The following is a 15,534-nucleotide window of genomic DNA, read 5'->3' on the forward strand; positions in this document are numbered from 1 at the left end:
CAGTACTGAATGTAAGCATGTTACTTATTCGAAGTGTAAGGTTGTTTTTAGTTCATCAAGAGAGAAGGAGGTTTACACAAGAGTAATTAATTTTCAAGAGATCCAGCTTGTAATTATGGGATGTACTTGAAAGTTTAGGGTTTTTATTGGGATTACATTCCCTGAAGATACCATCTGTTCAGGAGTTCTGCTCATGGGCCTTTGTTCTTGAAGTATAAGACCAAGAGGAGTAGCTTTTTAAAACTTAAAAAAAAAAAAATCTCAAGAGCAACAGCTAGTGACAGGATTTGATGATTGGTACCTAACCCCCCCAGGGTTAGATATTTCATTGGTATCAACTCCAGAGTAAACTTCCTTTCAGCTAAAAAAGATGTAGAACCCAAGCTTTAATGTGTAATACAGGTGTTATAGTGGGGTAGAACAAGGGAAAAGTGAGGTACAGGGAGCAATAGGTGCGTGCAAGGGTCACAGATTACTTAAATAATAATGCTGGTAGTGAAATGTGAAGTACAATGTTAAACATTAGGACTGCCTTTTATTTTGTATGACTGGGTAACTCAATTGCACACTTGAAAAAAACATGAGACTACAAGATCTGCTCAGCAATAAAAACCGAAGAGAAGGGATAAGATATTCATATTCAGGAACAACCTACTACATGTACTGAAGCCCTACTTTGCAGGACCTGGGTGGACAGCATGTGGCCCATCCTGTTAAGGAGGGGAGTGATAGAACAGCTTGGTGGGCACCTGGTGTCCTGCCAAGGTCAACACACCACAGCTCTTACTGAGGAGAACAAATACAGGAATAAAATCAGACACATGAAGGAGAGAGTGTCTGCCACACTGGCTCTGTATCTGTGTGTTTGCTTTGACAGCTTACATAGTCTGCTGTTGCTCTCTGGTGATTTTTAGATGAGAAAGGAAACTGGTATAGATGTGCACTGGAAATGCAAAGCTTACACTGACAACTTCCTGCTACAAGATAAAATACTTAATCTGGAGGAGCTGTATCCTCAAGTGGATTTTAATTGGTACTACACCTGTTTTTACCAGATGGTGGTGTCAAATGAATCCGTGTTTCTGAAGGCTTTGCTCCTTAGTGTAATGTAAATAAGACACACAAGCAACCATGCAATGCTCTAAAAATTCAAGTTTTACTTGAGTTTTAAATAACCTGGACACATGTATTGACACAGCCATCTATCAAACTCATTTTAAAATAAAGCACACAGTTGCTTCATGAATACCTAATGTACATGGAACAAATGTATCACATTGGTATGTTCATGTATGTTGTCTTCAAACAACGTTTGTTGTCTTTCTAGGGAGTTCTGAATTAAACAAATCTTCCCGAAAGAAAACATGCTATCTCTTCAGTTCAATATCCACCTGTATAAAGGGAATGAATTTGGCAACTTAAATGGTAATGACTTTGCCACAAACATCATCAATATAATGAGCTTGATTAGAATACAAGTTGCAGAGTTAGTGATACTGGTAAGAGGTGCAGTGTAGAAAACAGCAGGTCCAGGCTAGTTCCAAATGAAAGAAACCAGCCAACCAAGCAAGGGAACCAGTACAGGATACAGAACAGTGCTTTTGTGCTGTGGTTAGCAAGCCCTCTTTATTGTATAAAATACATGTTTTGCAAAAGGTTGTACAAATACGTTGTAATTGTTGCTAATTAGTGAGAGTTCTATACCTTACCAATGCTTAGCACTTACAGAAGTCTCAGAAGAGGTAAAGGAAGAGGCACAAAGTTAAAATCATTGGCCTGAGATAAGTTCAGGAGAATTAGGATGAGAAGGCCTCAAATACCAGTCCTTTGTCCAAGTGAGCAGGGGTCTGTATATGGCATTCAACCCCACGGTAAACTTCTGACACTGTTATGTATCTCATGTCTTCTGCCTGATTCATCAGGATGTACAAGTACTTTAGACTGACATCCAGACTCCAGTTCTGAAAATGCAACTGCCTCTAGGCAGTGAACGCCCCAGGAGAGCTGGGGAAGGGTAGCAACAGTGGAGAGGGCAAGGAATAGCTCAGAGCTGTAAGATAATAGTCACTTTGACATGTAGAGCTGGTTTAGGTGTAGAAGGCATAGCTGTGACACAGTAAGTGTTTTCAGTGATTGATCACTGGTGTGTATCTCTAATAAAAAAAATGCTTTTCCTCAAATGATTGAGGAAAAGAAGTTTGAAGGGAAAGGAGGATCACATATATAAAAGAAATTTGCTTTTCTGTATTATTAGGTGACAGTGATGTCCTTGTTACAAGTTTTGCCTTGTTTTGGCACAACAAAACATTTGGAAAATGTGTAATAGAGGCATTATATCTTTAGTCTTTTGTGGACACAAAACTGGATTGTAGTGGCCCAGGCTAACATCAGACTTGCTAAAAACCTGCTTCCTACATAGTCTCATCAGGGAGAAGATCACTAATTCAAATCTAGGGCTCTCTCTGTAAACTTTTCATCTCAAGGCAGGAAAGTTGGCTTGATCACAAAAACAACTCTCCAGTGACTTGAGAATTTAAGCCTTTCACTTCTAGACTATACAGAAGCTATTTTCTGATGTAGTGCAGTGAGTAAAATACCATGCACTTGGCTGAGGGTATCCAGCAATAACGCATAAAAGGCCCACAGGAAGATGATAGCATACAGGAAAACATGAGGTTCAATATAAACCTTCTTGATCAATATTTAAAGATTGGCAAGATAGGTGCACTATGTACAGATAATTCTCAATAACACAAATCTTCCTGCAGCAGTAGATATGTGCTACTTACCTGTGCCTGGGTAAGGATAGCAAACTAATGGTAATGATTAGAAAGCAGAAAACTATAAGAAAATGTGTAATGCTTCAAGCTGGAATACCTTCTCAAAGGAACAAGGAGTAGCTTTCATTGCTGACACTAACCAGTTCTTGTATACTTTGTAATTTTTCAGTTGTCTTCCAAAAGATTGTGGTGCTCTCCATTAAGTCATTTTGCCATGGTGATTTTTTTTTTTGCTAGGGATTGATCAGAGGTTTTTGTTGTTTGGGTATGGAATTTTTTTTCCATTTTGGTTTGTTTTGGGGTTTTTTTGGTTTTGTTTTTGTTTGGGTTTTTTTTGTTGTTGTTCTTGCCAGTACTACACAAGGTCATAAACAGATCCTAAAGGATCACTTTAAATTGGAGCAATGACAATGAAACCATTTCACAAACTTACAAAGCTGAGCAAATACTTTAAGCCAAGCCCAACAATGTCCTAGAATTAAATCCCCAGGAAATTCAAAAAATTCTAAAGAACCTCCATGAAAACTGAATTTTTACTACATTCATTTTACAACATGATTTTTTTTTTTATCTTGCTCTTTCCTTCCCTTAGATTTGTTCACCCAAGCAGTAGAAGCAGAGCTGTTACAAGTAAATGACCAAAGAAAAGTATTTGTTAAGTGAATCTGCCTTCCCTGCAGCACTTCGCAACCTAGAGACCACTTCATACTGTGATAGGAATATATAAACTGTGTGGCTGCCACCCTGGCTAGTAACATCCACCTGACCACCTCAGATCATGAAACAATGAAGAATGGAAAAATAAAGTGGAAAATAAAACACATTGTACAACATTTTGCTTACCAGCTTAGTCAGTTAAAATGTGTATTAGTAATCCAATGCCTCTTGTAAAGTGAAACCTAAACATCTTATTTTAACTCCAGTTCTCAAGCAGTGTTGCATTTCTGACAGGGCTGCAGTTCCCTGGTGTTGGACTGGAAAAGACAGGATCACTGCAAATCGCTGTTGTGGTTTGTGAGTTGTTGAGAGGACAGATGTAGAAAGGCACGTGAGCTCCTGCAGCTGTTTGCGACACTGTTGGACAAACTCAGTACTTAGTTCAATGATTACACTTAGCAAAAAATTACTTCCACGACACAAAGACTTTGCTAAGCTCTCTAGCAAGTCAGCAACACCTAAAGGTTCATCTGTGTGCTGACTGTGGATAAATGGGAGGCAGAGAGTGATTTTCTGGTATTTGTAAGAAGTGACAGGAGAAGAGGAAAGCCAGGCATCACTTCAGATATATATTAGAAGATAACCCACTCAATGTGCAGCATCATTAAAACTTAGTATTCCTACCATGACAATAGAAAAAAAAATTATAGTTCTCATACCTGAAATACTGCTTTGTCATTTTAACATAGTAGAAATGGCTCAGAGAAAAGTGTCGGATTATTTTATATGACATATTAAGACAGATTTTGCTAATCTAGATTTTTTAAAAAAAGGCGCTATTTTCTAGCTGTTTTAAATATTACTCCACAAGTTTCATTTAACCAGCACTGAAGTGCCTTGTTAAGCAGTCTTAACACAGTGGGTCAATTTATATTCCCCAGTTTCCAGTGTGCTTTTACTACAAGTTGGTAAATGTATTTAAATTGTCCCTCTACACAAAAGGACATTAAAAATTTAGAACACTTAAACCTGCCCAAAGCAAAGTAAGTCTGTATCACCTCTGGAATGCACTGCTACAGCATGTTACAGAGTCTAATGTTTTTGAGCTAAAATGGGTTGAGTCAGAATTTGTATCAACAACACAAGTGTCTGTTATTGTGCTAGGTTAAAATAACCCTTGTAAGAGCTGTCTGTCCTTATGTCTCAGAACATAAGTTGATCCCCATATAAATTGTGAAGATAATTTCCCCATATCACACTGTATTGCACAATTGACCAAAAATATGACTGTTTTACTTATCTTGAAGCATCTGGTCCTGATCATGTCAGTTAACAGTCACTTCTTGGAACAAGGCTATTCAGTTACAGAGCAGACCATGAAGCCTCTTTCGTTGCAGCAATTTTTTTGTTGTTGTTCATTTTTTGGAAATGTAACTGCTGATCTTTCAGTTTTGCAAAGACATTTGGTTTTGGTTGTCTATCAGGCAGCTTGTCCTCAATCAGTCACACCACTAGAATGGTGTTGGTGATAAAACCATTGCTTGGTCTTCCCAACAAGCAGGCTGCACTGCCAGGTGTCCTGAAGGAAAGGCCACCATGTCAACTTCAGTTCCTTCCCTTGCACACTTAAACAAATTCTCCCTTTCCAAAGACCGAAATCCATTCACCATCATCAATTCATCAGTCAAGTCTCCACCTTGAAGCGTGACACCTGTACAGTTTTTACAATCTTAGTGTTGGGTTTTCCATCAACATTATTAGTGGATATCAGAGATGGTTCTTCTATTAGGCTGTCCTTAGATCCATTCTGCCTCTGAAGAGAATAAATTAAACATGTTGTTGAAAAGATACAGCAGAATTTAAACACTATTTTGCTAACTTGCTATGAAAGCCTTAGGCTATGGTATGGCAATTCACATATATGTATATATACATGCATCAGGAATATGTCTCTACATGCATCAGGAATAAAGTCTCTGCATTTATTTGATCAAACAGAACTTTTTTCCCCTCTTGCCTCCTGCCAGCTGCTGCCCCTTTGTGCTTTTGCCTCTTCAGGAAATGCCATGATTAATTATTTGATATTTAGCAAAACATTGCATGTAAACACTCAAAAGGAATTAATATCCACTGTCATGAGGGAGGCTGGGGCAGAGGGAAAAGAGAGGTGTTTGTACACACTGAACATTTTAACATTACTGGTGTGGTAAGTTAGGTGTCTGGAATTCTCCCTTCATATTTTGGTTCTCCTTTTGTGTGTTTGTACAAAAGACTTGTGAGTGCTTTTAAATAGAATTTGCTTTGCACATTCTGAGCTCAATAAAACTATCAAAACTGAGAGATATGGTAGTGTAATATATGATGAAAGACAGTGATTCAGTTAGATTAACAAAAGGCAAGTTCTGTTCCTTTTAGATAGCCTAAAAAAAATTCAGTGGTTGGGGGGGGGGGGGGGAATAAAAGAGAAAGGAAAATAAAAGAAGCACGCTGTTTCAAGCCCAAGCAACAAAACTCTTCAGACAACCTCTAAAAGAGATTAATAAATGATGTGATTACAACTGCATCACAACCACATCTGCATAATTCAAGTGGTAAAAGTCAGTTTTCCTTCAAGCAGAGGTGCATCTTAGGAATGCATCAGATTGGTAAAGAGTTCTCCAACAGCACAAAGAGTGGTATATGCTACAGAACTACATGCATTTTGGAATACGAACAAAGTGTAGGTAAAATACAAAAATTCAACTCACACTGCTGCTGAAAAAAAATCTCATCTTTATTTTTCACTGAAAAACAAAGACTATCTTAAATAAAGCACCAGAGCCCCACTTCTCCCTCCAATAAAAAGTAAAATTGAAAAGGATGTACAATCACTAACCTGTTGAGTCAGCTGGATGCTGGGAACTTTCCCATCAGAAGATCGTGTAACAGGCAGTGGAGGGACCAGATCAGTTTTGACACTGGAATTATGATATCACAAAGTGGATATTGCTTTAGTGAGGTAAACTATAACTGTGCAGAGGAAGAACAGTGAAACTGACAGAGACTGCTCTATTGATCTGAAAGGCTTCTATCACTTGACTTGGGACACCTGAAAGCTGTCATGCTGATCCTTTGTGGGCACTTCCAGGGCATAGCCCATCCCATCCCATTCCTGTCTTTTCTTGGTCTTTGGAAGCAGCCTAAATTGATACAACATCAGTGAATGACAGAATGGTTTTGTTTGGGAGGGACCATAAAGATCATCCAGTTCTACCTCCTGCTATAGGCCTGGATACATTCCACTATCCCAGGTTGCTCAGAGTTCCCTCCAGCCTGGTCTTGGGCATTTCTAGGGATGGGGCAGCCACAGCTTCTCTGGGCAACCTCTGCCAGGGCCCAGTCACCCTCATGGCAAAGTCTCACATGAAATCATGGGTGTGCCACACCTCCTTCAGGGTGCTATTCAGCTAAAACCAGCCTTCCAGTTGGGGACTGCTTTTCATATTTTTATGGCTTTGCTGCAGCTGAGAACGGGACTGTTGCTTTTCCATTCATAAGTACTCTTCAGTCTTCTAGGAAAGACTGATCCACCGATTGATGAAGGGGGTTGTACTAGAGTTCCCATGAAAAAAATTACAGACCTAACACTGATAACATCTTAACTCTATCAAGGATGAAGCAACTCATGGATTCTCATCCCCTAAGCAACTTTATGACCTACCACTAAAGACCAATACCGGTTTATTTGAGCCTTTTCAGTTTTTCCTCCTTCCAAATGGATCAAGAAAGCCCCTGTGGCTGAGAACAAACCATAAGTGTTTTTGGAGTTGTTTCATTCATGTTTAGCTCTGAAGACATACTATTCAGGGGGTCGCCTGAACCCTGTGCCCCCAACCAGCCACATTTATGCGGCTTCTTACCACCATGATCTCTAACAACTTTTGGGCTGCACTAGACTAGTTCAGTGCTAATAACCACGTTCACATACTTCACTTCAGACAGGACAGATCTCTCCCCATCAGAGCACTGGGACCGCCGGTACTGCCGGTAGCTGCGAGGGGAGTGCGAGTGCCGGATGCGGATGGGGTCACCTTGAGTCCTGAGAGAGACACAGAATTCATAACAGGGGGTTGGTAAACCAGATCCTTGGCACAAAACACAAATTCAGCTGCAGACTGAGAGTCTTCCCATTTCGTACTGAAGTGTAACAGATGGCTTCTTGCACTGGCTGAATTTAAAGGGCTGATGCTTCTTTTTAGAAGTCTGGACTTGGAATTCAATGCTTTAAGAGAGCAGGGGTCACAAACTGGCATGGCCATATTTGAGAATGGAACTTTAATAAAGAATGCATTAATTTATATGTCCTTAACATCAGCCTTTTCTGCCTAGTAGTGTTTGGAAGTACATTATAATGCAACCCAGGATCCCATTTGTGCCACATTTAAGCTGCTTGCACTGGTACTTGGAATCCCAAATGGGCAATTATTGCAGTGAAATGGATGTTGGTTCTTAAGGAAATAGCTATGCCCTGGCAGCTGCCCATGGAAAGCCAGGGAAGGGGTTGCAGAGATTAAAGAGTGCCTTGAATGATTGGGATATTTAAATCAAAGAAGTTTAAGAAAAAATTTATTTTCTTGTTTGCATTCATTTCTTTCTGGTTCTGCAGTTTATAATATAAGTTTCCTTGCTAGCATAGGGAGACATACAGAACATACAGACAGGTTCATGAGTGTGTGGGAGAGACTGAGAGATTAAGATGGGTTTTTTTTCTTATTTTGAAAAGGAAAAATATTTGATTTTAAGATTATTAAGTATCCCCACCCAACCCATCCTAGGGGAGTATCTGGAATAGATATGAGCTTATAGATTATATGTAAACCCATTCCTATTTCAGTAGGACAGAGTTCACAGTAAAGTAAGAAAAGTGGGCTTTTATATTCAAAAAAATAAATTCTGACACAAACTCACTCGACTTTAGTGTATGGAATTTCTTTCAGTTGTTCCTCAGATAGGCCAGATGGATCCACAAGCTCCTTCCTATAAAGGATAAGTAAAAAATGTAACAGTAAATATGAAGTGCAAAAGTTTTTATTATATTGGGCTAAAAAGATATACTAAAACAAGCTGTTGTCAGCCCTGAAGCTATCTTGACATCAAAATAGGACACTTATTTTGAAATAAGTGTAACTTCACCTTGATTGCTTCAACTGCATGTCTCATCCTGTTCCACCTTCTTCTCACCTCCCTGCAAATCTGATCTTGTTGCTTCACAATATCATGAACATTTTGTTTGCTGAAGAGTGAATATGATTTGGAATTGCTAGATATCTTCCTAAGGGCTAATGGGGTGTCCATACTAAAAGTGTCGATATTGACATTTTGGAAGCCACACAGGAATAAATCCCTAAAATGATGTATTGTTCTTTAAAAATTCATTTACATACAGTGGTCATCTTTATTCAGTGCACTCAGTGACCTGCAGTATCTTCTACACATGGGAGGTCATTAACATACATCATTTACTGAAACTACATCAGTGTAGTGCCACAGTGGAGGGGCTTTGAATAACTGCATTAAAGGCAAACAAAGCATCTCTCAGGCCCTACAAGGACCATACTTACTGAATATGTTTCCACAGTTCTTCTTTAGCTTGTACATCTGGGCTTCTCCTATAAATATCAACAAAGACAACAAAGGCTGTGACAACAGGCAAAAAACTGTGAAAGCCATCATCTGACCATGTTGCTGTACAAATAACTTTTAAGAGCACAGACCCTGCACAGAAATCATGGTAAGTGTAATCCACCAGTGACTTCAGTTTTAAGGTTTGTTATCTCAGAAAACTCGTTAAACTTCATTGCTTTATTTCAACTGAGAAAAGTCATGTCTTGAATGACAGGCTCTCAATCACAATTCCAGTTCCACCAGCCTTCAGCAAGAGTGTACATAAAATATAAACAGCAGCAGAATTCCCCAAGCCAAATCACTGCCCAGTTGCTGCCAACCCTTATCCCTCCAAGGACAACATGTTTTGGAATAACACTTCTGAAGAAGGTCCTCAGAAATGTGCTGTGGCCCACAGAGCCCTTGGTGGGCAGAAGGAGGCACAGGCCACAGATCAGTAATCCCAGACATTCCCAGTGGACACCAGTAAAGACCTGAATGAAACAACTCCACTGCAATCACAGTGCAGCCTTTCTCTTTTTGGTCGTCTGCACAATTTATGTATTTTTGGTGCCCAATACAAAAAAAAAAACACCAACAACTCACCAACAAACTAATCAAACCAGCAATTATGCCTACTACTTATGCACCTAAGTATTTTAGCAAGTATTCAATTCAGGCACAAAGCACTTAACCAAAAATGGTAATCTCCCTGTTGCAGACATAGAGATGGAGCAAAGCAAGCCTGAGGGGCAGATTTTGCATTTTCTACTAAATCACAGAATAGATGCTTCTAACTAGAACCCCTTTATTTTTACTTTTCTTTTCCTTCTCTATTGCAAGGTAAGTGCAAAACCACCGCTGTTGTTTAAGCTGCACCTGGAATTCACCCAAACCCATTCATTAGATTAAGTAAAGATTTTAGGCAGTGGCAAGGACTACATTTGCATGGAGAGATCAGGTAACTCTTTTCCTTGTCATTATATAAGCTCAGTGTCAACAGCTAGACTGTTCCACACTATCTAAGATGTGAGGGATGCAACTTTTAGACACATACAGCACACCTAAATACACCCAAAGTTTCTCAAATAATAAGCCTTACACCATCAGGTCATACAGCCTGATTTTTTTTCTCTTAGAAAAAAGCCTAACATATTCAAAGATGCTTTAGGAGGCATATAATCCAAATTTAGATGCAGATCAAGGAGGACAGCAGAGATCTGCATTTTTGCACCTCTAAATGGGCTCTCACCATTACCATGTTTGGCTTATTTCCAGATTTCAGCCTAGGAATAATGTTCCGAGACATCTATATTGCAACAGCTGATGTACAGGCAGAATATTTTGGAATAGTGATGTTTTGGGATACTTTTAAGATTTTAAAGGAGCAGAAGTACTAGGAGATCCTACTTGACTGGTTTATAAACACCAGAGAATGACCAAAGGGTGAAAAACAACCTAGCATTTGGGTTTCCCTAGTAGGGTTAAAATTAATTAATCCATAACCACCTCAGGCTCCAAGACTTTCCAGGCAGGATGATTCCCATCCTTGACAAACTGCTGTCCATTCCAGCTCTTCAGGTTCTCATGATGGCAACAGCTACAGCATGGGTGGCTTACAGTCCATTTGTTGTCTGTGTTCAGAGTTTTTTAAAGATTTTTGTGTTTCTGTTTATTATAATGCATTTAGTTTTCTCTGATTTTCACTTCTATCTGCGCCTCCTGCTTTCTGTGACCAGCCCCAGGTGTTTTTCTCTGTGATCTCTGCAATTTTCCCCTCTTTCCATCCCTGCAATTACACTAATAATAAAGACTTTGCTGTACAATGCAATTCAGCAGTATGGCATCCCATGGGAAAAAATAAAAATAAAAAAGGGCTAAGTACCATACTCCTAATGCTCCTTCACCCTTCTTGTATTTACTTCTCTTTATTGCATCATCTGTCCATGCTGCTTTTAGCTCCCTGATGCAGTAAAGTCAGTGGCATTTAAGAGCCTATTTCACCCCTCAGTTTTGAACTGATTTCTGCCCCCATGTAGCTTCCTGCTCACAAAATAGCAGCTGCAAACCCTGCGATCACCCTGGGGGTGGAAAGATAGGCATCCTCTATGAGGCTGAATAATCAGACAGTGGGGGATGTGAAAGCTCCCTGGAAAATGCCAGCTTCTCCAGGGAGGCTTTGTCATGCTTACAAGCCCTAGTTTGCCCCAGGAAGCAAAGCCCCAAGGTTGCTCCCTAACCCAGGACAGCACAAAGCAGGGTATTGTGCCACCACTGACCCATTTGATCAGCTCATGGCTTTTACTTATTCATGGAAATACAGCAGTTCAGGACCTGGGCTAAAGTCTCAAGTATCACAAAGCATCGTGTGAGGCCTCACCAGCGGTAAGAAATATTAATTTGTGGGGCAGCATGGAACGAGAATGGTTGTATGGGAAGACATCTCCATTTCTCCACTTTCTAGGAACTGTGCTTCCTGCTTTCTGTGACCAGCTCCAGGTATTTTGCTCTGTGATCTCTGCCACTTTCCTTCTTTCCATCCCTGCAATTACACTAATAATAAAGACTTTGCTGTACAATACCAATTTAGCAGTAGGGCATACCATGGGAAAAAAGGGGAAAAAGGGCTAAATGCAATGATTCCTCAGACCAAACTTCTCTTAGACTTCACATCCTACAACTAGTTATTTTCCATCTGTTTAAGAAATGTTACCATACTGGGATAACCTTACAGCATTTATTCAGGTTAGCTCTCCACCAAAGAGTGTAAAGAAATATGATGCAGATGAAGTAACTTAATTAAGGCATTTTCTTTCCCAAGGCCTGTTCTCCCTTCCTTTGAAAGCAAGACGATGGAAAGCTTACAAAAAGAAAAGTGAAATGTAAGATGAAATGTAGGTATTGCGTATACTGCATAGGACATTCATGTTTGTAGGGTTCTTAAGAGCCCACAACAAAGCAATTCTTCTGTTAAATCTTTAAAGCTAGATCACAATCCCTTTTTTACTTTGTTTTCATCTTCTTACTGTGAATTTTTTTTAAACTCACTGGTTTGATATATAGGACTCAGATTGTCCTATCTCAGTATCTGAATCAATACCTTCTGGACAATTTGCATGCTAATCAGTTTCTCTAATGCACAAGAAACCTAATGGGACTCCCCAGTAAGTGATGAATCTCATGGGGGGGTTTTGTTTATTTTTTTTTCGTTTGCACAAGCTGGAACAGCTCTACACATTAATAAGGTCTACATTATTTTTTGTGCCTGCATCTGCACCCTTATTAATATTTCAGTTTGAGTCACAAATGGTAAATTTAAATAGCCATGGAATTTTATGGCCATTCTTCTTAATTAGAAAAAGCCCTTTGGCTACACAGATGTTTTACATGAACTCCTGAAAATAAACCCTGTGGAACTAGAATTGGGAGCTCTCTGCATTTGCTTATTCCTTGAGGAGAAAGAAAGGTCAAATTCCTGTCAAATACTTTTACTCCCAAGACCAAGGAGACACTACCTTGCCACCACGAATTATTAATATTACTCATTATCAAGCAAATGAAATGCACTATGCCAGGCACAGTAACAAACACTTCAGATAATACTTCATATGTGGGAAGCTCCATTTACAAATGCAATAATGGACTTACTGTGAAAAAATTACCTGTTCTACTAAATTTAAGAGTTTGTATCAATTTTTGAATGGGCAAGTTGAAATGACCATTTGACAACATTTAAAACCAAAACAACCATAACCTATGGAATAATGTTTCCTTTTCTTCTGAACTGTGTCCAGCCAAGCCAAACTAGAGTCCAGCTGAGCCAAACTAAATACATTCTCTTATAATGTACTACATGTTAACAGTTAAATGCCTTTACTAATTTATTTTCAAAAGTTAGTTTGGGCTTGTTTCATTGTGGGTTTGTTTTTGTGAGTTTTTTTAACTAGAGAGTGTGATAAAAAGGAGAAACTAATGAATAACTAAAAGAATAGCAAAAGGAAATGAGAAGCCTCCCAAAATCATCAGAACTTCCTCATTTCTTTGCTTCCTCTAGGATTTTTGTTTTCCAAGTTAGATGCTTAACAAGTATGCATTTTTGTTAAAAGTAGTTTAAATGAAATATAACTCAGAATGTCACTGTGCTGGAAAATCAAAGCCATTTCATAAGTTAAGTTAACCACAAGAGGGAACCCGTGCTGTCCAAAAAATGAGATTTACCTGGCCTGTGGGTAAAAAAGAAAAGTTGGCTACAAATTTAATGTAACCATTATTAACTGAGTACATTTCCTAATTTATAGCACTTTCTGTATACAATAAACCAAAATCAAATTTAATGAACTGTATTTGCTGGATTCCATACAAGTAAGCTTTAATATTCTTTAATGGTTTAGTAATATATCGTTGTACAAGTACACCTAATAACCCAAGACTTTTGTGCAGCTGAAAGTGAACAAGTCTGTACAAAGCCTGTTAAAGAAGAAATTCTAATATTTGGACCTTTAAAGGTAAATTCTGTTCCTCATAAAGAAATAAAACTCTGCACTACAAAACTGGAGACAGCAATGAGGTCTAGCAACATGGGCAGCGGAAAATAGAACTCAATGGGATTTTAATGCTGGAAATTTCAGAGCTGACTATGATTTCAGTGATACCAAACCGTGTGTCTATGCCCCAAAACCAGATCATTTTAGAAGAAAAATATAAATGAAAGGAAACCAACATTTTCATTAGCCTGAGAAAACTAATTTCAAAAGCTGATAACTTCACCAGGTCAGAACAGGTTGTAAGCAGGAACAGCAGAGCCTGGCAGTAAGGCTCCATCATGGAAATCCTGACACTGGGATGCAATATATCACTGACTGCTGCTTGTCAGGGATAATTTGACATGGAAACATGGGCAGCTGCTTTCATCTGGAACACCACTGCAGATATTATATGATTAAACAGGTGTGCATGTATTCCATACAAATGTTTGCAGCTGTCAAGTAAAATCTCAATTCTTCTGCTGCTGCCCAGAAAAGAGGAATCACTCTACTCATTACAGAACTAATGTTCAATGAGCCACAGAACCATCCCGGTCTTCTTCCCAGGTGATAGACAGAGTTTCTCAGCAGCTTCGTTATAAAGCCCTCTCTTTGTCATTTGTGCCCTAAAATTCAAATCAGTAAACAAAGGCAATTTGGCCACAAACACAAGTCTGCTAACGTGGGAGCATGCCGCGTGAAAATCTCTGCTCCTCAGCAGCTGAGAGCCGCTGCCACACTGCAGGTATTCATCCCGATCTTTAACACGGTTCAGCAGCCTTAATTTACACATCAAAGGGTGCAAGGGTTACGTACGATCGGGATCTGTGCCTGGATCGCCGGTAGTTTGGATCTGCCTGGGTTTTCCCTTTCTGCCGCCGCAGCACAGCTTCCCACTGAGGAGCCGAGTCAACCATTTCATTCTCCTGCCGCAATCTGCGAAAGAGGCACCGAGAGTTTAGTCCGAGGGCTCTCAGGGCAGGATGCTCTGAGCAGCAATGGGGCATTTCCACCCACCCTCCCCCTCCAAAAATCCAGCTCCTGCAATGCTGTACTTAACCTTTCATTGCGCTAAATTTTAACTAATACTCCCAAACTGGATTAAAGTGTAAGAACTATATAAAAGAAAACTCGGTGGTTTGTTATTTACAAACAGCATGAGCCAAAAATGTAACAATCCATGCCTTTAAGGACAGGCCCACAACTTGCATTCTTCTTCCCAGTCCAGGCCAAACATCTGGAATTTTTCCCTGTTTACATATTCCACTCTACCTCATCTGCACCAAATGGGAGACCCACATCACTACTAGGTTCTACTACTACAGCTTTCAGAAGCACTTTACTGCAGCATGCACCTTCCTAGGATCCAGGGAAAAATCTGCTCCCTGAGTCCCACTCAGAAGAATCATCCTTTGATCCTAACCTGCAACAAAGCCCAGGATGCACGCAGATCTCCATGGCACTCCTTCTGCACCATCCCCTGAGGGTTTGGTCCCTGTCATGGCTTGTGTGGATGTAAATGACATGCTATGCCATTTATTCCTTCTTTTTTTAAGTTGGTTAGTTTAAAATCCATTAATTCATTGATGGAATGCATTACAGATTGAGCCAAACATCGAAATCCTGTCAACTCAGCACGTTTGTTAGCAGGCTGCAGTAATTCCACAATGCCACAGCCCTCCAGGCAGCGCTTGACCAAAGTTCCAGAGAGGCTTCCCACAGTTTTGAGGTTGCACATTTGACTGCTGGGATGAAGTGCTAAGGTGGTGGAGCAAATGGATATGCTTGGTCACAGCAGTGAATTTAAAATTCAGCCGGGATTTCAAAACATCCCTGGAAAATTTCTCCCAAGGGGGGATTGTCTGATCGGATGGCATGACTGGGATACTGGAGAAACCAGAAGACTGACAGGTACAACAAACAAAGAAGCC

At 39.7% G+C, this 15,534-nt stretch overlaps 1 protein-coding gene across 2 annotated transcripts in view; it reads right to left on the bottom strand.

Moving 5' to 3' along the window:
• Positions 1-1,154: 1,154 nt before the first annotated feature.
• The window catches only part of EPB41L4A (erythrocyte membrane protein band 4.1 like 4A), a 117,428-nt gene continuing 103,048 nt past the window's right edge, over positions 1,155-15,534 (bottom strand). The window contains exons 19-25 of one of the 2 annotated variants that reach the window (XR_014616926.1): positions 14,420-14,539; positions 9,038-9,085; positions 8,385-8,453; positions 7,405-7,515; positions 6,313-6,394; positions 3,624-5,250; positions 1,155-1,391 (exon numbers count right to left, since the gene is read on the bottom strand). Coding sequence is in view for 1 of the 2 variants with exons in the window: in XM_084225533.1 (XP_084081659.1) it covers positions 5,122-5,250; positions 6,313-6,394; positions 7,405-7,515; positions 8,385-8,453; positions 9,038-9,085; positions 14,420-14,539 (559 nt within the window). In the remaining variant the exon portion in view is untranslated. Of the gene's footprint in view, positions 5,251-6,312; positions 6,395-7,404; positions 7,516-8,384; positions 8,454-9,037; positions 9,086-14,419; positions 14,540-15,534 lie in introns of both variants that reach the window. The other variant, XM_084225533.1, reaches the window with a different exon arrangement.

Source organism: Fringilla coelebs (assembly GCF_963513975.1).
Source record: "Fringilla coelebs genome assembly, chromosome: Z".
NCBI classification, from domain to species: Eukaryota; Metazoa; Chordata; class Aves; order Passeriformes; family Fringillidae; genus Fringilla; species Fringilla coelebs.